Consider the following 23,949-nt stretch of genomic DNA (forward strand, 5'->3'; position numbering starts at 1 on the left):
ATTTACTTTTTCCACAAGGAAGGAAACTTTGTACTGAAAGGGCCAGATAATCCTGGGAATAGTTCAATTGATTTGGAATGGAGTCCACACACAGGGCAACAAACCACAAAGCGATTGGCCACTTTTCACAGAGAAGATCAGTGGTGGGTCGTACAATGGAGTGATGAGTACAGTAAAACAAACATTTCCCGGAGGTTACATGCTGAGTGGGGTACTCATAATCTGAGAATCCAGAAACCCATCTTTGAAATTGCAGGACTGTTCATCTGGAATCAGACACAGTCTGATGGGAGCATCCTCAGACAGTGCGAAATATTTGGGGTCAAAGGTAAGTCCTTCAGAAAGGAAGAAATATTCCAAACACAACACTGACACTTTGTCGTGATCTTCTACTTCCAATACCCCAGAGCTCCCCCCACCTCCCCGCCCACAAAGTCACCTGAACCATTTGTTACTAAATAGTTTGAGCTCTTGAGGATGCAGCTTGAGAGTGGTGGCCACGTCTCTGGATGACACAATTGGAACCTCACTCCCTATAACACCCTGGTTCTCTCTGACAACTCTTCCATTGTATTCGACTCTCTCTGTAGCATCAGACTCCTCAGCCAGCTCGGATAACTTCACGCTCCTCAACACTGAACTGATCCCACAACCTATAGGTTCACTTTCAAGGACTCTACAACTCATGTTCTCAGTTTTACTTATTTATCTATCTGTCTATTTACATCTTATACTTGTAAAGTTTGTCTTCTTTTAAGCATTGGTTGTTGCCAATCTTTGTTTCTGTGTAGTTCTTTTCATTGAGTCTTCTGTATTTATTTTATCTACTGTGAAGGCCCACAAGAAAATGAATCCCCAGGTGGTAAATAGTGACATCTATGTACTTTGATATTGAATTTATCTTGAGTTCAGAGCTTTTAAACAGGTGAAGTCAGTATAAGTAACCATAGAATGATAACATTATTTCAGAAGATACAAAATTAAAATAATTTCTGAGAATGCAGGAGAATTTACAAGAATGTTCAAAGTTCAAAGTAAATTTATTATCAAAGTGCAAATATGTCACCATACACAACCCAGAGATACACTTTCTTCAGGCATATTCTATATATATATATACACACACACATACACACACACATACATACAACAAATCAGAAAGGTTCATTCCTTCTCAAATTGACCAGCAATCCAAGAGTCAAGGTCACATTGACTTGGGTTCTAAAAAGGAATATTTTTTTTTAATGTTGGACACTTCTGGTGATTATAGTAGGATGTCACAAAATAATGAAATGAGTATATTCAGAGGAATACTTTAAAAGATTTGACCTTCTCACAGAGATAATCCCATTAATATTTAATGAAAATTCATCTCATTCATTTCCCATCAAATAAATAAATTACTATTTTGTTGTTAAATTTTGATTTTCTCCTTCAAAATGCTGTATACCTCACAATCTACCAGATGCTTTTGTGAACGGTATTAAATGAGGCTAACAACTCAAACGAAATTAGATTATGGTAACCAATGAACATAAGGCAATGCAAATGATCAACACTACAGTTTTTGGAATGTCTTTTAATTTTAGCAAAAATATTTCAGGCAATCAGCATAGTGAAGAGCAAGCTATGTTTTGCACACAACTTATAACTTCAATGCATGACATTCAATTTAACAATTTAAATTTGGCCACCATCTCAAAGAACAATCTGCATGTGCATCTGTGTAATAAAACTTCCCATCCACTTTTACTGGAGTTCTGGCTCATGTGAAGCTGTAAGATCTTGACATAATATTTTGACTTTATATTATTGGTAATATAACTTTCAGTATTTAACTTAGACAAAGAATATTACTGAAATACTAAGTACACAGCATATTACTAATACATTAAAATATGGAAAAAAGTTCAAACAGCTAACCTTATTTTTCAATGAAGATTGGGAAACTACATTTGAGTGAGCTGGGTTGGCTTAACTGAGAGGTCAAGTACAAAGAATATCTATTCTCAAAATTCAAAGTAATTTTTTTTTATCAACTTACATGTATGTCACCATATATAACCAAAATTGAGTTTATAATGGAAGACTCAGACTCCAGGTGTGTCCATGTCTGCTGGTTCTTTTTAATCCGTTACAGCGTATGTAACAAATGTCACACAACAGAGTTAATCTTGCAAGACCCTTTGCTTTGGAAATAGAAAGCTTTGGTTTCAATTCCCCATTATGACCTTGAATGTGTAATTCAGACCAATGCTTCATGGAGGCCATAAAAGTTGAGACCAGTTTTGCTGGTAAATTGAAAACATTTTGAAGGACACAGGGAGCTGGCTTGGTGAAAATTCAAGTTCAAGATCAATTTTATTGGCATTCAACTATACACGTGTATACAGCAAAATGTAACAACATTCCCCTGGGACCATGGTGCATAACACCGTACATTTATCATAAACAGCATGAAAATTAATATTAATACAAGTAGATTAAGAGACAATAAGAAAAATCTTCCCTAAGCTATTAGCAACATAACTAATAAGCTATTTTATTTAAATTTCAAACCTTGGTAATGTTACTCACCTTAGACTTAATCCATTATCTTTGCTTTGTTAAGGCCTCTGTATTTAAAATCAAATTCTTAATTTCTATCTCATCTCTGCAGATACAGAGGAAGATATTCATTATGGGTCCATCTCCTTCTGGACGAATGCACCAGGTAGTAAAAAGACATAGTTTTCCAACTCTTCTTTAGGTTCTGATTTCTTTTAATTAGCTGAGTTTTATTAGCACTGGGTCTGAAACCCTGTTGACTTTGGAAAACATATAACAGCATCAGACAGTCCTGGGATAAAGTACTTCACTCTGTCCATTAATACACTGTGGGTCAGACAACTGAGCCTTGGGTGGTAGCACAGCCTTGCCTGAGTGGAGTCAACAAGCCTCCAGAGATCTGGGCCGACATTGCAACTCAGTAGTACATTATTGGTAGTGCTGTCTTTCTGGTCAGAGGTTAAACCTTGACACTTGTTGTGTAAGGGACAACAAGTCCCTAGCTAAGTTATGAAGTAATGAAAGGAATTTTAAGTCTAATGTCCAATAGCAATTAACATAATTAAGAAAAGGGCCTAAAAATTTGTTTCAGGAAAATCCATTTATACATGTTATGTGTTAAAGAGCACGTGTTAAAAAGCGTTCGGATGCTGTTCATAGACTTTAGTTCAGCATTCAACACAATCATCCCTCAGAAACTGATTGGAAAGCTGAGCCTATTGGGCCTGAACACTTCCCTCTGCAACTGGATCCTAGACTTCCTGACTGGGAGATCTCAGTCAGTCCGGATCGGAAGCAGCATCTCCAACACCATCACACTGAGCACGGGGGCTCCCCAGGGTTGTTTGCTCAGTCCACTGCTATTCAGTCTGCTGACCCATGACTGTGCTGCAACACACAGCTTGAACCATATCATCAAGTTCACCGATGATACGACCGTCGTGGGTCTCATCAGCAAGAACGATGAGTCAGCTACAGAGACTAACGGACTGGTGCAGAGCCAACAACCTGTCTCTTAATGTGAACAAAACAAAAAAGTTGGTTGTTGACATCAGGAGGGCACGGAGCGACCACTCCCCGCTGAACATCGATGGCTCCTCAATAGAGATCGTAAACAGCACCAAATTTCTTGGTGTTTACCTGGCGGAGAATCTCACCTGGTCCCTCAACACCAGCTCCATAGCAAAGAAAGCCCAGCAGCGTCTCTACTTTTTGCGAAGGCTGAGGAAAGTCCATCTCCCACCCCTCATCCTCATCACATTCTACAGGGGTTGTATTGAGAGCGTCCTGAGCAACTGCATCACTGCCTGGTTTGGAAATTGTACCATCTCGGATCACAAGACCCTGCAGCAGATAGTGAGATCAGCTGAGAAGATCATCGGGGTCTCTCTTCCTGCCATCACGGACATTTACACTACACGCTGCATCCGCAAAGGAAACATCATTATGAAGGGCCCCATGCACCCCGCGTACAATCTCTTCTCCCTCCTGCCGTCTGGTAAGAGGCTCCGAAGCATTCAGGCTCTTACGACCAGACTATATAACAGTTTCTTCCCCCAAGCTATCAGACTCCTCAATACCCGAAGCCTGGACTGACACCTTGCCCTATGGTCCTGTTTATTATTTATTGTAATGCCTGCACTGTTTTGGTGCACTTTAGGTAGTCCAGTGTGGGTCTGTTGTCTAGTATAGCTTTCTCTGTGTTTTTTTTTTACGTAGTTCAGTCTAATTTTTGTACTGTGTCATGTGAGCCATGGTCCTGAAAAACATTGTCTCATTTTTACTATGCACTGTACCAGCAGTTATGGTCGAAATGACAATAAAACTTGACTTGACTGGACTTGACTTGACATAGTGAGTATTTGTTCTCATGTTTTTTCAGTACTTATATTCTTGCCAGAACAGTTTTTGTCATAAATCACACTAACACCATTTTCTTTTCCCTGAGAAAATTTATACATGTAATATTAATATCAAAATATTTATTTTCTGGCTTCCTACCCTTTCCTTTCCAGTCCTGATGAAGAGCCTCATCCCAAAATGTTGGCTCTTTATTCCACTCCATTAATTTTGCTTGATCTTTTGAGTTCCTCCATCATTTTGTGTGTGTTAATTAAAATATGTATATTGTTTACATATCAGATAATTTGGATCAAAAGCCATAATCATTTACAGTCTGTGTTATTAAGACACATTTCAACGAGGAGAGCCATCATCTTGAAACCAGTGGAATCTGACTAACCTAAGCTGTCCCAAGATTCTATTTTATGTGTATAAAAACATTTTCAGTTTCTTTTTTTTTTCTGTACATTTTTCATCCCAAGAACTTGCTGTACACATTTTAGGCTTCTGTGAACCATTCTTAGCTCAAGAGGCAAACTGCCCACTCCATACTCTGGAGCTTTTCCCTCGGGAGGTCCGTGCACCATTAAATTAATTTCCTCATATCCTCCCTCCTACACAACCCTCCCCACCCCAAGATCAGTGATCTCCCGGCAAATGTTTTTTTTGCATCTTTCTGAACCCCCCCCCCCCCCACCCCACTTGTTTTGCTCCATCTCCACAGGTCAGCAGATAGGTAACATTGCACGTGTTCCTGATTATGACAGTATGCTCATGTGAGAGTGGTACTTCTTTTCAAAATATACTTTATTCAACATATTGTAAAAGCAAAGGTCAATCATTTTCTTAAAGCAAGGATGTCCTGATTTCACAGTTTATGTGATGACATATAATCTGATGTTACAGCATTGAATCAAGTTGGATATAGACCAATTTTTGGACTAGAGTACACGATCATTCTCATATAACTTTGTGGAAGCTTGCTTTGCCAACTAGATTACTGGGCTTCTTTCATTGCAAAAAATTATCACAATCCAGAAGCACTTAATCACTGTGGAGGATATTCTGAGATTCTAAAAGCCTCTGCCTTAACTCACATTAGTTAGTTATTCAAGAACTTCAAATAAAAAATTACGTCATGAGCAAAAAGAAAGCATTCTGCCTCTGTATCCAGATACGTGCAATTTACAGAGCAACCCAAGATTACTGTTGTACTTTGAAGGAAAATTCTTAAGTTCATGGAAAATCCAGATGTCTAGGTTAGCAAATATGCAATTGGAGACCTTTATTTTCTTAACTGGATCTGAGAACGCAGGCACTGAATAACGAATAAAGATCAGATGTTTGAGCCACATTTTGCAAAATGAAATGCTTAGCAACTTCATTTAGACCGTGAAAGAGATTTATACTTTTTACTTTGTTCATTTCATTTTTCCACCAACCTCAGAATATCCACATGAGATTCCCAATTTAAAAAAACTTGAGAAAATATCATGAACAATGTCTGACCAAAACTGTATAGTGTTAAAAGCGAATAGTAGAAAAACGCTGCAATGCAGCAAGCAGAAAATGCAGTGACTACGGTCCCCCTTTGAGAATCACAGAGATGTCGCACAGGGAAATAGGACACTGGTGAGAACTCCAAGGAGGTAGCAGTTCAGTTTATGATCTGCACTGCAAAATACAGTGGATTCTGGTTAATTGGGATGCGTCAGGACCAGTACATTTTGGCCCGATAATTGGCTGCCCCTATTAACTGAAGTTTCATGGAGATAATTTAAAAGGTATCAAAAAAGACAAAGTTTAATTTAACTGAGTATCAACTTATGTATTTAAATCTAGGGTTCCCAGCCTGGGGCCCACAGACCCCTTGCTTAATGTTAGGGGTCCATGGCACAAAAATGAAATATGGATAAAATAAGCACACTATCAGTACTCTGGTGGCTGTCCATCATATCCACTGATGTCAGGAAATCTGTACAGGAGAGTTTTTAAAGTTAAAAAGCTGTTGCACAGGGGAAGTTCCACTCTCTTAACTGCAGAGGTCTAGATCCAGAAAGACGAGTAGTTGTCACAAGGGTCTTCCCTGTATACAGTGGAGAACTATGATTTCATCTGTGCCTTGTCATGCCCTTTGCTCTCCAAGATGTGTTGCAGAACCACCTTCCTGGCCATTGAATCTCACTGTAGATCTCGTCTATCCAGTCTATCAGAGCTAACTTTGCATGCTAGGACAAGCTTGTCCCTATCTCACTGGCATTTGAGACCCACTGGCTACTCTCACCTGGTTTACCCTGCCATTCAAAGCAGTATGTCAAGGTGTGGTCACCATCACATACAAACAGCTACTTGGAGGCACAGGTGAGAGCTGAATGTCTGGTGGGGACTAACAGCAACATTCAATCGTTTTTGTAGTTTCTGACTTGTTAAAGTAGTGGAACTGTTCCATTTTCACTCCCGGCCATTCCAAGCCTGAATGCATGAAACTACAGTGAGCAAAACAGTTCTGAATTGTCTTACTGCTTATTTCTCACCAACGATCAGTGACACAAAACAGTGCTTTTTAAACACAAACACACATAACTGATGCTTTTCAAAAACTGTTGCTCCTAGCATGCTGTAGTGTCTAACAACCACATAATATGCACACGACTGACACTAGTTTGAAAATGTTTGGCAACAGTCTTCTGCACAAATTAAGCAGCATATTGCCCCCAAATAAATGAAGAGAATCCCTGCTATTTTCTTGATTTATTTTTGTTCTTTAAGATTTGTCCAAAATAAGCAGCTGCCCTGATTAACCATTGGCCCAATTAAACAGGACCCACTGTATTCAGTTTCACTGTTTTCTGTGACTCTGGTGTGTTCAGGATATTTGTACCTTATTTTGTTAATTCTGCTATCAGAATATATGGCAGTGTAAATTTTTAATTGTGATTCTTTTTATTCATCACAGGACACAGACAAAGTCTACAATCTGCTAACCAACCTTCAAAAACTGTAAGTACATCGGGTCTTGTTGGAGACTTCCCATATCTGTCAATATTTATAAAGGTGTTTACTGATGTGCAGGGATACAACAACAAATAATTTCCAATTCATTTTTATTTTTTGATTTTTTGATTTGTCAGAACCTGGTCTCTTCAAAGGAAGATCATTCATCTGTCATCTATGCGCAGATAGCACAAACAAATATTTGAATAATCTCCCAAAAAAAAGATGGAGTTTGATGCAGGGAATGAAGCAATTTTGTGAACTGTTCTTTGAGTACTTGCTATGAATTAACATAATCAATTATCAGGCTTTTTAATTACCAATGTAACTTTTGAATAATGGGTTGGAAGTCGAATCTCTTAATATTGTTTTATTATTTCCTCTTCATTTCTGCAGATGCTATGTAAAATGGAAGTAGATATGTATATTGTGCAAACAAAATTGACCATTTTAGGTAACTTTGCTAAAGAATTCAACTAGCATTTGAGAATTGCAATATGTATCAATAGTTGAATAAAGTACAGAATTCAACTTAAACCAGGGAGCTTCCTTTTATGCATCTTGCATAGATAATTGGAAATACCTTAAGTTGTTGAAAAAGTAAAAAAAAATCACCATATAATCTACATAATATTTAAAGATATGTCTTTAGGAATCAAACTGCTGACCGTGTTTGATATTGATGTCCTCTGAAAACCCTTGCACATAAGATCATGAAGCACCATGCAAATTCTTCTTGCTATACTATGTTCAAACAATAAGATTTCATCATAAGACCTTAAGACAGTGGAGCAGATGGTCATTTGGTCCATAATGACTTCTCTGCTGTTTAATCATAGTTAATTTATTATCCCCCTCAACCCCATTCACCTGCCTTTTCCCTGTAACCTTTGACACACTTACTAATCAAGAACCTATCAACCTTTGCTTTAAGTAGCCTCTTCTTCAGATCTATCTTTAGAATTTGCTCAACTGGTGAGTTTCCAGTGTTTCCTTCTAATCTAACAAGAGAAAACAGCATACGATTGAAGAATGATTCATCCTTCATTATTATACCAATTCCAAAAATTTCTTGTGAAAATTGGATAAAAAAGGATGGAGAAATCATAATCCCATTATTCTAATACAGCTACCTTTTACTCTGCAGGCCTTAACAAATTTACAGGGTCCAGTTTAGCCAATTGTTTAAAATGATCCTGACTTCAAGTATATTGAAGCTAGTTGGTGTCACTGCAAGAGTTAAATTTTAAATGACTACTTTCTTATTTCTTATATAAACTAGTACCAGAATAACTATCCAAACTATATTAAGTACAGAAATGGGACAGGCCATTTTAACTGGTCTATTTAGCCAGGACTCTCTTATTTTCTTAAAGTACTGTTTGTTACTCCTCCTAAGCATTCATTATGTATAAGAATCAGTGGGCAAGCATACATTATTTTCAGGTACTAAACCTAATAGCCAAGTATATTTTATTGCAGGATGGGGCATAAATTGCTGATTTTAGTTGATATTCAGATCTAAAGATTCAAAAAATAAGACTAAGAAATCAAATTTTATACTTAATAAATCAAGTATCAGAAATTTTCATGAAATTCAGCTTTTCCTTTTAATGCAGAATAATAATTCGGGGTTGCTCTGTGAATTGCAAATGTCTATAACTTGCACAAATGGCTACAGTCTGCTTTCTTTTTGCTAATGACAGCAATTTTTTTTAAGTTCTTGAATGACTTTCTGTAAGATGCAGCAACTGGTTTACCCTCAGTTGCCATTTTATTTCGTACCTCTTGTACCCGGTAAGGTGGCCACTGTGTGTATCCTTGTGGTCTTCTGCCATGGTAGCCCATCAGCTTTAAGGTTTGATGTGCTGTGCCAATTCAGAGATATAGATCTGCACACCACTTTGTAACATGTGGTTACTTGACTCACTGTTGCCTCTCTGTCAGGCTGAAACGTTCTGGCCATTCTCCTCTGACCTCTCTTATTAACAAGGCATTTTTGCCCATAGAGCTGTTGCTCACTGGATGTTTATTGTTCTTCACACCATTCTCTGCAAACTCTAGAGACTGCTGTGCATGAAAATCCCAGGAGATCAACTCAAACCACCCCGTCTGGTACCAACAATCATTCCACGATCAAAGTCACTTAGGTCACATTTCTCCTCATTCTGATGTTGGTCTGAACAACATCTGAACCTCTTGAGCATTTTTAATGCATTAAGTTGGTATCACATGACTGGCCAGTAAGATAATTGCATTAACAAACTGTCGTACTTAATGGTGTGGCTGCTGAGTATATAGAAGTCATTATCAGTGCGTAGTTGAGGGATTCAGTGCACCGATGATGGCTTTTTGATCGGAGCTGAAATGTCTGCAAACATTTTGCCAAGCTCGGCGATCAACCAAACTTCCAGACAACCCAACCTACCAATATTCTGCAATATTTCAAACTGAGTGCATACCTTTGATTCAACATGTTGAGAATGTGTATTAGTGAATGAATTAGAAGCCAAATAAGTAGCAAGGGAACAAGGTTAAAGAAAAACAGTGATCATGATTTCAACAATGTGATTGATATGGTGGGGAAGAAATGGAAATTTGAGGTTTGAGTTGCAGTAGATATATTTTCCTATAAATAGGTTATTTTCCTAGAAATGCTGGCAAGAAAAGGAATCTCAGGGCAGTAGTCTCACATACATACTTTGAGAATAGGTTTACTTTGAATTTGAATAATTGTGGCAAGGGACATACACAATTGCTCTCAGAAAGTGCTAATACTTGATGGGCTGAATGGCCTCCTTCACTGTTGAGAGGGAGATAAGAAGATTCATCTTCTTATGGAGTATAAGAAATGGCAGACAATGCTTAAGAAAGAAATCAGGAGGGCTAAAAGAAGGCATGTAGTTGCCTTAGCTGACAAGGTGAATGAGAATCCTAAGAGATTCTACAGATATGTGAAGAGCAAAAGGATTGCAAGGGACAAAGTTGGTCCACTGTCAGATCGGAATGGTGATCTATGCCTGGAGCCAGAAGAGATTTGAGGAGATTTTAAATAGTATTTTTGCAACTGTATTTACTCAAAAGACAGACACAGCATCTACAGATGTGAGGCAAAGCAGCAGTGAGGTCATGGACCCTACGCAGATTGCAGGGAAGGAGGTGTTTACTGTCTTGAGGAAAATTAGGGTGGATAAATCCCCAGAGCCTGACAAGGATTTCCCTTGGACCCTGTGGGAGGCGAGAGCAGGGACCTAAATCATCATTAGCAACAGGTGAGGTACTGGAGAATAGGCAGATAGCTAATGTTGTTCCACTGTGTATGAAAGGCAGTAAGCATAAACCAGGAAATTTTAGACTGGTGAGCCTGACGTCAGTAGTATGAAAGTTATTGGATGGTATTCTAAGGGACTAGATAGATGAGTATTTGGATAGACATGGCCTAGTTAGGGATAGTCAGCATGGCTTCATGCATGATAGGCTGTTGATCAGCAATGTTATAGAGTTTTATTATGGAAGTTAACAGGAGAGTTGATGAAGGCAAGGTAGTGGATTTTGTCCATATTAACTTTATTAAGGCATTTGATAAGCTCCAGCATGTAAGGTTGGTGAAGAAGGTTCAGTTGCTTGACATTTAGGATGGTGTAGTAAACTGGATCTGGCATTGGCTTTGTGGGAGAAGCCAGAGAGTGATAGTAGATGGCTGCCTCTCTAACTGGAGGCCTGTGAATATTGAAGTGCCACAGGGATTGGTGCTGGGTCTGTTGTTTGTCAAAAATGATTTGAATAATATGGTTAACTGGATCAGTAAATTTGAAGATGACACCATGATTCGGGTTGCAGTGGACAGCAAGGAAGACTGGCAGAGCTTACAGCAGGATCTGGACAGCTGGTAAGAAAGGGCTGAAAATAGCAGATAAAATTTAATGTAGACAGTTGTGGGGTGTTGCACTTCGGTGGGACCATAGGAAGGCAGGGTCGTAAAGAAAGCTTTTGACTCTTTGACATTCATAAATAAAATTATTGAGTACAGGAGATAGGATAATATATTGAAGTTGCATAAGATGTTGGCGAGGCCTAATTTGGAGTAATGTGTGCAATTCTGTTTCCCTACCTACAGAAAAGATGTAAACAATGTTGAAGAGTACAGAAAAAAGTTACAAGGATGATTCTGGGACTGGATGACAGGTTATAAGGAAAAAATCAACAGGTTATGACTTTATTCCTTGGAAAGTAGGAGAATGAGTGGAGATTTGATAGAGCATACAAAATTTTGAGAGCTATATATAAGGTAAGTGCAAACAGGCTTTTTCCACAGAGGTTTGGTGGGACGACTAGAAGTCATGGGCTAAAAGATGAAATGTGAAAATTTTAAGGAGAACATGAGGGAAAACTTCTGAGTGTGATGAGAGTGTGGAACAAGCTGCCAGCACAATTGGTGCATTCAAGCTTGATAGCAATATTTAAAAGTAGTTTGGATAGTTACATGGATGGTAGAAGTATGGAAGGCTATGGCCCAGATGCAGATATATGGGAGTAGGCAGTTTAATTGTTCAGCAGAAACTGTATGGGCTGAAGGGCCTGTATTCTGTTCTGTACTTGTCTATGACTCTTACTACAGCAGTAAAAATGGAGGAAGAATGCAGCTAGTCATCTTGCATTCCATGCCTCTGCACCCTGACCTGTCATGGACTGAGTCTTGTCTACTAGTGCATTAGTGTCCTCACCTTAAACAAAGCCAAGCACAGGCTCCTCCAATAAGGGAATCCACCCTAAAATCACAGAGTATGTGTATCCATAATTGGCTTTTACAGCCACTTTATGATCCTTCAATAGACAACCTCTTTTCTGTTGGGAGAACACCATACTCAGCTTGAGTGAATGCACACTACTACTCTCTGCCTCATGGAGTTATTGCAGAGAAGGGTGAAGTAATGGTCATATCTGGGACTAATGTAATGTCATATTAATGATCACGATACTAAGAAGAGCAAGTGAAGGTAACATTCAAATTGGGCCATTTATTTGAATAGATATACAGGTTTGAATGACAGAACAGACCTCCTCAGTTCTTATATTCCTTTGCCATTCATGATCTAGATGATATTTGCCACAACACTTTGATCCTTATTACCTGGAGAACACATCTTGATTTGGGAGTTATGTTTCCTTGATTGGCTTAGATATTCCATTACTTTCTGATATGTAACACAAACTGAATTGATCGCAACAGGATTATGTAATAATTCATTCTATAGCAAAAAATGTCCTTGTTTCTTCCAACTATATTTTTCCTCAGATTATTCAAACCATAATGCAATATTTTTCCAAAGATGTGGTCTAGCTTGCTGTGTCTGTCCCACGTTTTTTGCTTTTATTTCACATTTTCATCATCTGCAGGTTTTGCTTCTCCAAACTCAGATGTTCTTTTGAGTTATGGTGCCAAAGATTGCAGATGACCCATCTCCATCTGAACATGTTGACTCTGAGCAAGTATGAAGATGAAGTGTTAGATTTTACAGTGATCTCCATTTTCATACCATATAAAGCTAGTCAGGATGTTTAGCCAAGTTTATAAGTCAATAATTTTTACTTACTGTGTCTGCAGAATGCAGTTTGGATTGCTCATTGAGGATAAGATCTTTGAGGATATTGAATACTGGAGTTAATACATTTGAATAAAAAGGGATTATATTTTTCTTATACAATATAACTTGTAAATTACCTGATCTCTTTTGAAATCTGATAACAGCATAATGAATTTCATTTTGGTATGGTTCTGAGTCTGAGGTTTTCTGATAATCTTCAGGTTGCCTTTGATTTTCATTGACTGTGAAGAGGAATAGAAACATAGAATCATAGAGCACTATAGAAACAACACCTTGATCCATTTAGACAGTGCCAAACTATTATTTTGCCTAGTCCCATTGACCTGCACATGGACCAAAGTCCTCTATATCTTCTGAGGTTAGAGATGAAATCAGATTCACATCAGCTATATAACCATATAACCATATAACAATCACAGCACGGAAACAGGCCAGCTTGGCCCTCCTAGTCCATGCCGAACCCTTAATCTCACCTAGTCCCACCTACCCGAACTCAGCCCATAACCCTCCACTCCTTTCCTGTCCATATACCTATCCAATTTTACCTTAAATGACACAACTGAACTGGCCTCTACTACTTCTACAGGAAGCTCATTCCACACAGCTATCACTCTTTGAGTAAAGAAATACCCCCTCGTGTTTCCCTTAAACTTCTGCCCCCTAACTCTCAAATCATGTCCTCTAGTTTGAATCTCCCCTACTCTCAATGGAAACAGCCTGTTCACGTCAACTCTATCTATCCCTCTCAAAATTTTAAATACCTCGATCAAATCCCCCCTCAACCTTCTACGCTCCAATGAATAGAGACCTAACTTGTTCAACCTTTCTCTGTAATTTAATTGCTGAAACCCAGGTAACATCCTAGTAAATCGTCTCTGCACTCTCTCTAATTTATTGATATCTTTCCTATAATTCGGTGACCAGAACTGCACACAATATTCCAAATTTGGCCTTACCAATGCCTTGTACAACTTTAGCATTACATCCCAACTTCTGTACTCAATGCTTTGATTTATAAAGGCCAGCATTCCAAAAGCCCTCTTCACCACCCTATCTACATGAGATTCCACTTTCAGTGAACTATGCACAGTTATTCCTAGATCTCTCTGTTCCTCTGCATTCCTCAATGCCCTACCATTTACACTGTATGTTCTATTTGGATTATTGCTGCCAAAATGTAGAACCTCACACTTCTCAGCATTAAACTCCATCTGCCAACGTTCAGCCCATTCTTCTAACCGGCATAAATCTCCCTGCAAGCTTTGAAAATCCACCTCATTATCCACAACACCTCCTACCTTAGTATCATCGGCATACTTACTAATCCAATTTACCACCCCATCATCCAGATCATTTATGTATATTACAAACAACATCGGGCCCAAAACAGATCCCTGAGGCACCCCGCTAGTCACCGGCCTCCATCCCGATAAACAATTATCCACCACTACTCTCTGGCATCTCCCATCTAGCCACTGTTGAATCCATTTTATTACTCCAGCATTAATACCTAACAACTGAACCTTCTTAACTAACCTTCCATGTGGAACTTTGTCAAAGGCTTTGCTGAAGTCCATATAGACTACATCCACTGCCTTACCCTCATCAACATTCCTCGTAACTTCTTCAAAAAATTCAATAAGCTTTGTCAAACATGACCTTCCACGCACAAATCCATGCTGGCTGCTTCTAATCAGATCCCGTCTATCCAGATAATTATAAATACTATCTCTAAGAATACATTCCATTAATTTACCCACCACTGATGTCAAACTGGCAGGTCTATAATTGCTAGGCTTCCTTCTAGAACCCTTTTTAAACAATGGAACCACATGAGCAATACGCCAATCCTCCGGCACAATCCCCGTTTCAAATGACATATTAAAGATCTCATTCAGACCTCCTGCTATTTCTACACAAACTTCCCTCAAGGTCCTGGGGAATATCCTGTCAGGACCCGGAGATTTATCCACTTTTAAATTTCTTAAAAGCGCCAGTACCTCTACCTCTTTAATTGTCATAGGATCCATAACTTCCTTACTTGTTTCCCACACCTTAGACAATTCAATATCCTTCTCCTTAGTGAATGCCGAAGAGAAGAAATCATTCAAAATCTCTCCCATCTCCTTCAGTTCCACACATAGCTGACCACTCTGATTCTCTAAGGGGCCAATTTTATCCCTCACTATCCTCTTGCTTTTAATATAACTGTAGAAACCTTTCGGATTTACTTTCACCTTATTTGCCAAACCAACCTCGTATCTTCTTTTAGCTTTTCTAATCTCTTTCTTAAGATTCCTTTTACATTCTTTATATTCCTCGAGCAATTCCTTTACTCCATGCTGCCTATATCTATTGTAGACATCCCTCTTTTTCTGAACCAAATTTCTAATATCCCTTGAAAACCATGGTGCTCTCAAACCTTTAAACTTTCCTTTCACCCTAACAGGAACATAAAGATTCTGTACCCTCATAATTTCACCCTTAAATGACCTCCATTTCTCTATTACATCCTTTTTTTATTACATCCATCTATGGCAAGATTTGCAACCTAACATCATGAATGGCTGTGCTGCTGCACCTCCAGTTGAGCTCAATGCCTTTAATGCACTCTTTGAAATGGAGAATTAAACCAGATCTATGTGAAACCCTGCTGCATCTGCTGACACTGGAATCTCTGGCTCAGAGGGTGATGCCAGAATATCTTTCAAGAGGATGAAGGCCTATAGCACTGACAGTATACCTAATAGGGCTCTGAAAACCTGTGATAACCAACTGGCAGAAGTGTTCAAGGACTTCTTCTTCAATCTCTCACTGCTGCGTTTGGAGTTTCCCACCTGCTTTAAACTGGTGACAAACATACCAGTGCCCAACAAGAGCAGGATGAGCTGCTATAATGCCTATCATCCAGTGGTACTCACATCTACTACAGTCAAGTGTTTCGTGAAGTTGGTCATGACTAGATTAAATTTCTGCCTCAGCACATACCTGGACCTGCTGCAATCTGCCTGCAGTAGATGCAATCTCACTGGCTCTGCACTTGCCCTTGAAGCACCTGGACATTAGTAATATTTACCTCTCACTGCATTTGGATCCTTGACTTCCTCACCAGGAGATCACAGTCTGTGTGGATCAGAAATAATATCTTCTCCCCGCTGATAATCAACATCAGCACTCTTCAAGGATGTGTGCTTAGCCTAATGCTCTACTCTCTCTACACCCATGATTGTGTGGATGGGCACAGCCCAAACACCATCTATTAATTTGCTGATGCCACAAATATTGTTGGCAGAATTTCAGATGGTGACGAGGAAGCATAGAGGAGCAAGTTAGATCAGCTGGTTGAGTGGTGTTGCAGCAACAACATTGCATTCAGCAAAAGAAAGACCAAATAACTGATTGTGGACTTCAGGAAAGGTAAGGTGAAGGAACACACACCAGTCCTCACCGAGGGATCAGAAGTTGAAAGGGTGAGCAGTTTCAAATTCCTGTATAGCAAAATCTCTGAGGATCTATCCTGGACCCAACATAATGATGCAACTACAAAGAAGGTAAGACAGTGCTATATTTCATTTTGAGTTTGAGGAGAATTTTGTATGTCACCAAAGACACTTGCACATTTCTACAAATGCACCATGGAGAGCATTCTAACTGGTTGCATCACTGTCTGGTATGGGGTCCACTGCACAAGGTCAGAAACAAGGTGGAGAAAATTGTAAACTCAGTCAGTTTTATCACGGGCACTAGCCTCCTTAGCATCTGGGACACCTTCAAAATGTGATGCCTCAAAAAGGCAGCATCCATCAATAAGGACCTCCATCACCCAGGACATGTCCTCTTCTCATTGTTACCATCAAGAAGAAGGTACAAGTGCCTGAAGATACACACTCAATATTCAGGACCAGCTTTATCTCCTCTGGCATCAGACTTCTGAATGGACTTTGAACCCATGAACACTTTCTCAGTATTTTTACCCTCTCTTTTTGCACTTCTTTTTAAATTTATTTTTTATATATTTTTATTGTAATTTCTAATATTCATTACTATGTATTGCAAAGTACTGTTGCTGCAATGCAACAAATTTCATGACATATGTACTATACATATGTTGGTGATATTAAACCTGATTCAGACACCCATCCATGTACTTATCCAAATTTCTTTTCAATGTTGAAATCAAACCTGCATCCCCCACTTCAGCCAGCAGCTTGTTCCACACTTCCAATATCCTCTGAGTGAAGACATTCCCCCTCATACTCCCTTTAAATATTTCAGCTTTCACCATTAACCTATGATCTCTAGCTCTAATCTCACTCAACCTACCTTCAAGAAAAACCTGCTTGCATTTACCTTATTTATACCCCTCATAGTTTTGTATACCTCTGGTGACAGTGACATCGGGCAACGGTGGGAAATATTGTCACATGGTGCGAGCTGAATCATCTGCAGCTTAATGTGAAAAAAGACTAAGGAGCTGTTGGTGGGCCTGAGGCACCGGTGACCCCTGTTTCCATCCAAGAGGTCAATGTGGTTATGGTGGAGGATTAGAAATACCTGGGGATACAAATGGACAATAAACTGGACTGCTCAAAGAACATTGAGGCTGTCTACAAGAAGGGTCAGAGCCGTCTCTATTTCCTGAGGAGACTGAGGTCCTTTAACATCTGCCGGACGATGCTGAGGATGGCCTAAGAGGCTGTGGTGGCCAGTGCTATCCGGTTTGCTGTTGTGTGCTGGGGCAGCAGGCTGAGGGTAGCAGACACCAACAGAATCAACAAACTCATTCATAAGGCCAGTGAAGTTGTGGGGGTGGAACTGGACTCTCTGACGGTGGTGTCTGACAAGAGGATGCTGTCCAAATTGCATGCCTTCTAGGACAATGACTCCCATCCACTCCATAATGTACTGGTTAGGCACAGGAGTACATTCAGCCAGAGACTCATTCCACCAAAATGAAACACTAGGCATTATAGGAAGTCGTTCCTACCCGTGGCCATCAAACTTCACAACTCCACTCTCGGAGTGTTAGACACCCTGAGCCAATAGGCTGGTCCTGGACTTATTTCCACTTGGCATGATTAACTTATTAATTAATTATTTATGGTTTTTATATTGCTATATTTCTTTACTATTCTTGGTTGGTGCGGCTGTTACAAACCCAATTTCCCTCGGGATCAATAAAGTATGTCTGTCTGTAAATCTCCCCTCATTTTCCTTTGCTCTAGTGAATAAAATCCTAGCCTGTTCAATCCTTCCCTGTAACACTGTTCCTCGACTCCCAGAAATATCCTTGTAAATTTTCTCTGAACTCTTATTGATATCTTTTTTATAGATTTTTCTTTCATCAGCTATTGCACATCATGAGTGTTAAGAACCTTCTGTGTTTCCCCTTTGACAAATTTATCTCACCTACACACAGAAGCAATGGATGAGTGGGGAGTTTAGCCAAGAGTGTGCAGTAGCTTCAGCAGATGAGCAAGAAAACTGGATGAATTGATAAGCACAGGTGCACTCCTGGTAAATAACAGTTACTTAAAAGTGTAATCTGCAGAGCAAACAAACTAAAATACAGCAGACGCTGGAAATGTGAATATTACTGAAAATTCTCAAATTTCTAATCAGACGGGTAATAATTGTTAGCACCACCTTTCGGATCAATCCCTCTTATTAGAAATGCTGGTGCAGGTTAAACTGGGACTGCAGTGTTTTGTTTGATCTGTTGTGATAGATGAGAGGAAGAAGCAACACACACAAAATGCTAGAGGAACTCAGCAGATCAGGCAACATCTATGGAACAGAATAAACACTTTATGTCTCAGGCCGAGATCCTTCTTCAGGAACGGAAGGGGGGAAGATGCCAGAATAAAAATTTGGGAGGCGGAGGAGGGTATCTAGTAGGTGATGGGTGAAGCCAGGTGGGTGGGAAAGGTAAAGAGCTGGAAGAAATCTGATAGGAGAGAGGAATGGACTGTAGGAGAAAGAGAAGGAGGAGGGACCCATGGGGAAGCAATAGGCAGGTGAGAAGAATTAAGGGGCCAGAGTGAGGAACTGAAGAAAGGGGGGAAGGGAAAAACCTTTTTTTACAGGCAGGAGAAATTGATATTCATGCCATCAGGTTGGAGGCTACCCACACAGATTGTAAGGTTTTTCTCCTCCACCCTGAGGGTGGCCTCATCTTGGCATAAGAAGAGGCAAAATATTAGAATGGAAATGGGAATCAGAATTGAAATATTTGGCCAGCAGGAAGTTCTACTGTTGGTGGATGGAGTAGAGGTTCTTGATGAAGTGGTCCCCAAGCTTATAACCAGTCTCACCAGTGTAGAGGAGGCCCCATCAGGAGCACTGTGCACAGGAGTCAACCCCAGCAGATTTGCAGGTGAAATGTTGTCTCACCTGGAAAGACTGTTAATCTGAGAGGAGGTGAATGGGCAGGTGTAGAACTTTGGGCACTTGCAGGAATAAGTGCTGAGAAGGAGATTAATGGGAATGAATGTACAGTGAGCGTACAGGGAATGTCCAAGGAGGAGCAATCCATAAAGAAAAAGGAATGGTGGCGGCGGAGGTAAAGATACGTCTGGTCATAGGAGATGTCCCTTTGGAGATGTCAGAAAGCAAAGGAAGAGACATTGCATAGATTGAGTCTGGAGGTTACAAAAGAGTGAACACATATTTGACAGCGACTAGTTTGGAAAATCAATACAGACAGGCAATTTTACAAGGGTAGAAATAAAGTATGTAAGCAAGGAGTGGTTGTTCAGCTTTGGAGGCAATGCATACCAATAAATGATTTATCCACTTTCCCTGGGAAAATAAGAGGCTTGTTATCTCCATTGTGAGAGATCGCAGAAGTTCTCAGCTATAGGGGGATTTGGGTGCAGAACTGTAAAAGCCAATATTCAGGTATTTCATGTAATTACATAAGCTAAAAGATTATTATTTATTGTGAGAGCAATTGTATACCAATGTAGAGAGGCTGTGCTTCAGTTATACAGGCTATCAGTTAGACAGCATCTGGAGTACCGTGAACAGTACTTGTCTCTATAAACTCAAGAGATTCTACAGATGCTAAAAATCTGGAGCAACACACAAAAAATACTGGAGGAAGTCAGCTGGTCAGGCAACCTCTGTGGAGAGAAATAAAGAGCTGACGTTGTGAGCTGAGACCCTTCAACAGATCTCAAAAACTATAAACAAGAGAAAATCTGCAGATGCCGAAGGTCTAAAGCAGCTCTCACAAAGTGCTGGAGGAACTCAGCAGGCCAGGCAGCATCTATGGAAAAGAGTAAACAGCTGACATGTTGGGCCGCGACCCTTCATCCGGACTGGAAAGAAGGAGTAAGAGGGTAGGGTGAGGAGAGGAAAGAAGAGAAAGGTGGGAGAGGGGGAGGGGTGAAGTAGAGCTGGGAAGTTGAGTGGTGGAAGAGATCAAGGATTGGAGAAGGGGGAATTGGATAGCAGAGAATAGAAGATCATGAATGAAGGGTCATGGCCCAAAACTTCAACTGTTTACTCTTTTCCACGGATGCTGCCTGGTCTGCTGAGTTCCTCCAACATTTTGTGTGTGTTGCCTCAATACCTACAAAAGGACTTTACAAACAGAGTAGCAATTCAGTGAAGTGCACCAGAATAATAGCTGGAATGGGCAAGCAGCTGAATGAATGAAAAATAGATAAGCTGCGTTTATATCTGCAGGGAGGTAAAAGATTGAAAGGGGGCAAAATTAAAACATGCAATATCCAGTGAGTTCTTGACTGACTGACTGATTACCCCACCTAGTGGGGTAATCTACAACTAGGAATTTTAAAATAAGCTGTTACCCATTTAAGACAGAGATAAAGTGAATTTCTGTTTCAGAAGTTCCTAAGTCTTTTACTGTATCTTTCCTGAAAGGTTAGAGGAAGCGGACCCTGAGATGACTTCCAAGGCTGATGTGGATAGGTAAATGATAAGTGGATGTATAATGTTACTTTGTGTAGTCAGGGATGTGGGATTGCAAATATATTCAGAACAGACACAATTTTATTAAACTACAGCGTAGGCTTAAAACTTGAGTGACCAATTCTTGCACCTTATTCTTATGTTTCTAGATGCACAGAAGTCTGCATATTCATACAAATAAGGCTTTACTTAATGTGTAAATGTACATAGCAATGATAGTAGAGATAGGATGCCATGGCAGTGTACACTTTACAATTTCAGCTGTAAGATCACGGTTCAATTCTAGCCGCTGTCTGTAAGAAGTTTGTTCATTCTCCACGTGACCACATGAGCTTTCTCCGGCTACTCCAGATTCCAAAGTTGTACGGTTAGTGTTAGTAAGTTGTGGGCATGCTACGTTTACACCGGAAAAGTGACAGCACTGGAGGACTGCTCGGCACATTCATTGCTAATTTGATTTAACACAATCACATTTCACTGCATGCTTTGATCAACATGTGACAAATAATGCTAAACCTTGTATTTAATGTTAAATGCATTATTAAATAAAATGACTAATGGTGCATATACAAAAACTTTACCTGCATCTTGGAAGACATGTGAGGGCAGACAGGGGTGATAAATCTGATTGCATTCTTTGAGAAAGTGATGAGTGCAATACATCTGTATTGGCCTTTCAAAACATTCCTAATAAAGTGCAATATAACAACCCACAAGACAAAAGAGGGTAGTGATACCGGACATGTGAAATTAAAATATTCATAGCACCAAAACTGCCTCTTGCATCATTTCCTGAGCTGAACAATAATTACAGTGATTATTCTCTTTCTCCACTCACAAAATGGTGGGATTGGAGAAAAATCACAGCATTAAATAAAGTAGTTCTGCAAATTCCAGCTGCTCTAGTGATAATAAACTTGATTCTAATTTTGATTATTTTCTTAAATGTAACCCAAAATGAAGCTTGGGAATGTGTATCTGGTTCTACAATAGTGCATTCTCTATCCAAAGATTTCTTTGCTTTTTTCTGCCTTCTTTACACTAGATCAGGAGTGTTAGTTTTTAGTCTGATTTCCATTTCTGTAAACGGGTGATGGACAGGAGAGTATTCACTGAGTTCTTCAATTTTTCAGATTCCTTTATTTATTGTAACATATGATGAAATATGCTATTTGCATAAACAACCAACACAACCTAGGGATGTGCTGAGACAGTCTGTATGTGCTGCCGCACATTCTGACATCAACATGAAGTTAGCTATTTAAAGTCTGTCCCGAGGCTCATCATAGGCTCATCAGGCCGGTGCTTATGCTGGTTTCCGTGGCGTGAAGTGACTGAGAGTACAAGACTTCCCCCCCCCCCCACCCAAGATAGGACACTGAAGTTAACCCCCAGCATTTTGCCGGTACCCATTTTCAGCTGGATGGACTGGAGCAATGTGTGGTTAAGTGCTTTGCTCAAGAGCACAACATGCTGCCTCAGTTTTTGCTCGAATTCACGACCTTCAGATTGCTAGTCCAACATCTTAACCACTTGGCCATGCACCACACAACATCAACATAGCCTGCCCAAAGTGTTCAGATGAGAAAACACAAGCAACAGTAGAAAAACACCTAAACAAGTTTCTTTCCTTCCTCCTACCCACCCACTCACTCAGAGACAGAGACAGTCCTCCAATCCCAGGATAGGGCAGCTCCAGGCTTCCAGCTTCCAGTGAACTTGTTGATTTACATTATTTTATACATATTTTGCTACTCATTGAGTATGAAGGCTGCTGGTTAAATATCTCATCAAGGACAATTTTTTGCAATTTAAACCTATCGAGACCAATCCTTCACTGTAGGGGTCATGCATCTGATTTCAATCAGCATTGCGTTCTGTGTTGTGTGTTCATTATGTGTATTATGGTAACTGATCCCATCAGTGGGCTAGTGTGGTAAAAGTGAAGGGAATAAGTAATGTATTTGTGCTTTGTTCTGGGTATTTTGGGGCTGGGGAAAGATGGATGTCATAGCTTTTCTTGATCACTTTGTTACAGCTTAATTTATGCCTAGTACAGTTAATTGCATCACTTCAAGATTGTATGTTTTGCTATCTGCTAATAAAAGATCCGATACAATTCTTTGACTTTTAGAACATCAATATTGGAGTGACTTGACGGCACTACATGCAAATATAGCAATCTGTGGGGCCGCCAGCAGCGGCACTGGGTTGTTAGACTAGCCGCTACATGTCTAGTCCCACCTTCTCCCTTGTCCCCTTTAACTTTGAGCAAATTGATGTAATTAAATGTTGGGGTTACTGAGGGAAACTGATCAAAACACTATTCAATATAAGTAGCAAATTACCTGGTCGGTTTTGAAAACTGACAGCAGCATATTCAATTTCTGCAGTGCATGGTTTCCTTTGAACTGGTTCCCTTTGAACGTTCTCAACTGTGAAGGTGAGTTAAAGCAGTTTAGTACTTGAATAACTATTGAAGAAACCTATCATGCTTTTTCCTCAGCTGCAATTTCACATTAAGAGCATTAGGAAGCATGAATTTCTGCCACATTATTTTGCTAAAGTATTTATCCTGTGAGTGATTTATCTCATGTAGAAATGGATGAGCAGGGAGTTTAGATAAGTGTCTGAAGTAGCTTCAGCAGAAGAGTCAGAAATTGAGGCGAGAAGCACAACCACATTTTTGACAGTAGTGAGACTGTGATAGAGGTAGTGGCAAGCTATCTTACAGAGGTGGAATATGCAAGCAAGAAGCAGCTGTTCAGCCTTGGAGGTTACATATACCAATAAAGGTGAAGCTGTCAACACATTTTGGCAGAAAAGAAATAATAAAAAGGAGTATGTTATCCCCATGGTGAGAGATTGCAGAGGTTTTCAGCTACAGGTGGATCTGAGTGTTATTGTGCATAATTTGTAAATGCTAATATGCAGATAGAGTCTTAGAGTCATCCAGCATTGAACAGACCTTTTGGCTCAACTTGTCCATGTTGACCAAATTGCCTACCTGAGCTAGTCCCAT

The 23,949-nt window shown here is 39.7% G+C and overlaps 1 protein-coding gene across 1 annotated transcript in view; it reads right to left on the bottom strand.

The window, feature by feature from the left end:
* Positions 1-12,400: 12,400 nt before the first annotated feature.
* Positions 12,401-23,949, bottom strand: part of LOC132405175 (uncharacterized) — a 28,560-nt gene continuing 17,011 nt past the window's right edge. Inside the window, exons 7-10 of the mRNA XM_059989873.1 lie at positions 23,276-23,362; positions 13,106-13,210; positions 12,978-13,021; positions 12,401-12,865 (exon numbers count right to left, since the gene is read on the bottom strand). Of these exons, the coding sequence (XP_059845856.1) occupies positions 12,815-12,865; positions 12,978-13,021; positions 13,106-13,210; positions 23,276-23,362 (287 nt within the window). The 3' untranslated portion in view covers positions 12,401-12,814. The remainder of the gene's footprint in view (positions 12,866-12,977; positions 13,022-13,105; positions 13,211-23,275; positions 23,363-23,949) is intronic.

This window comes from Hypanus sabinus, chromosome 15 (genome assembly GCF_030144855.1).
Source record: "Hypanus sabinus isolate sHypSab1 chromosome 15, sHypSab1.hap1, whole genome shotgun sequence".
NCBI classification, from domain to species: Eukaryota; Metazoa; Chordata; class Chondrichthyes; order Myliobatiformes; family Dasyatidae; genus Hypanus; species Hypanus sabinus.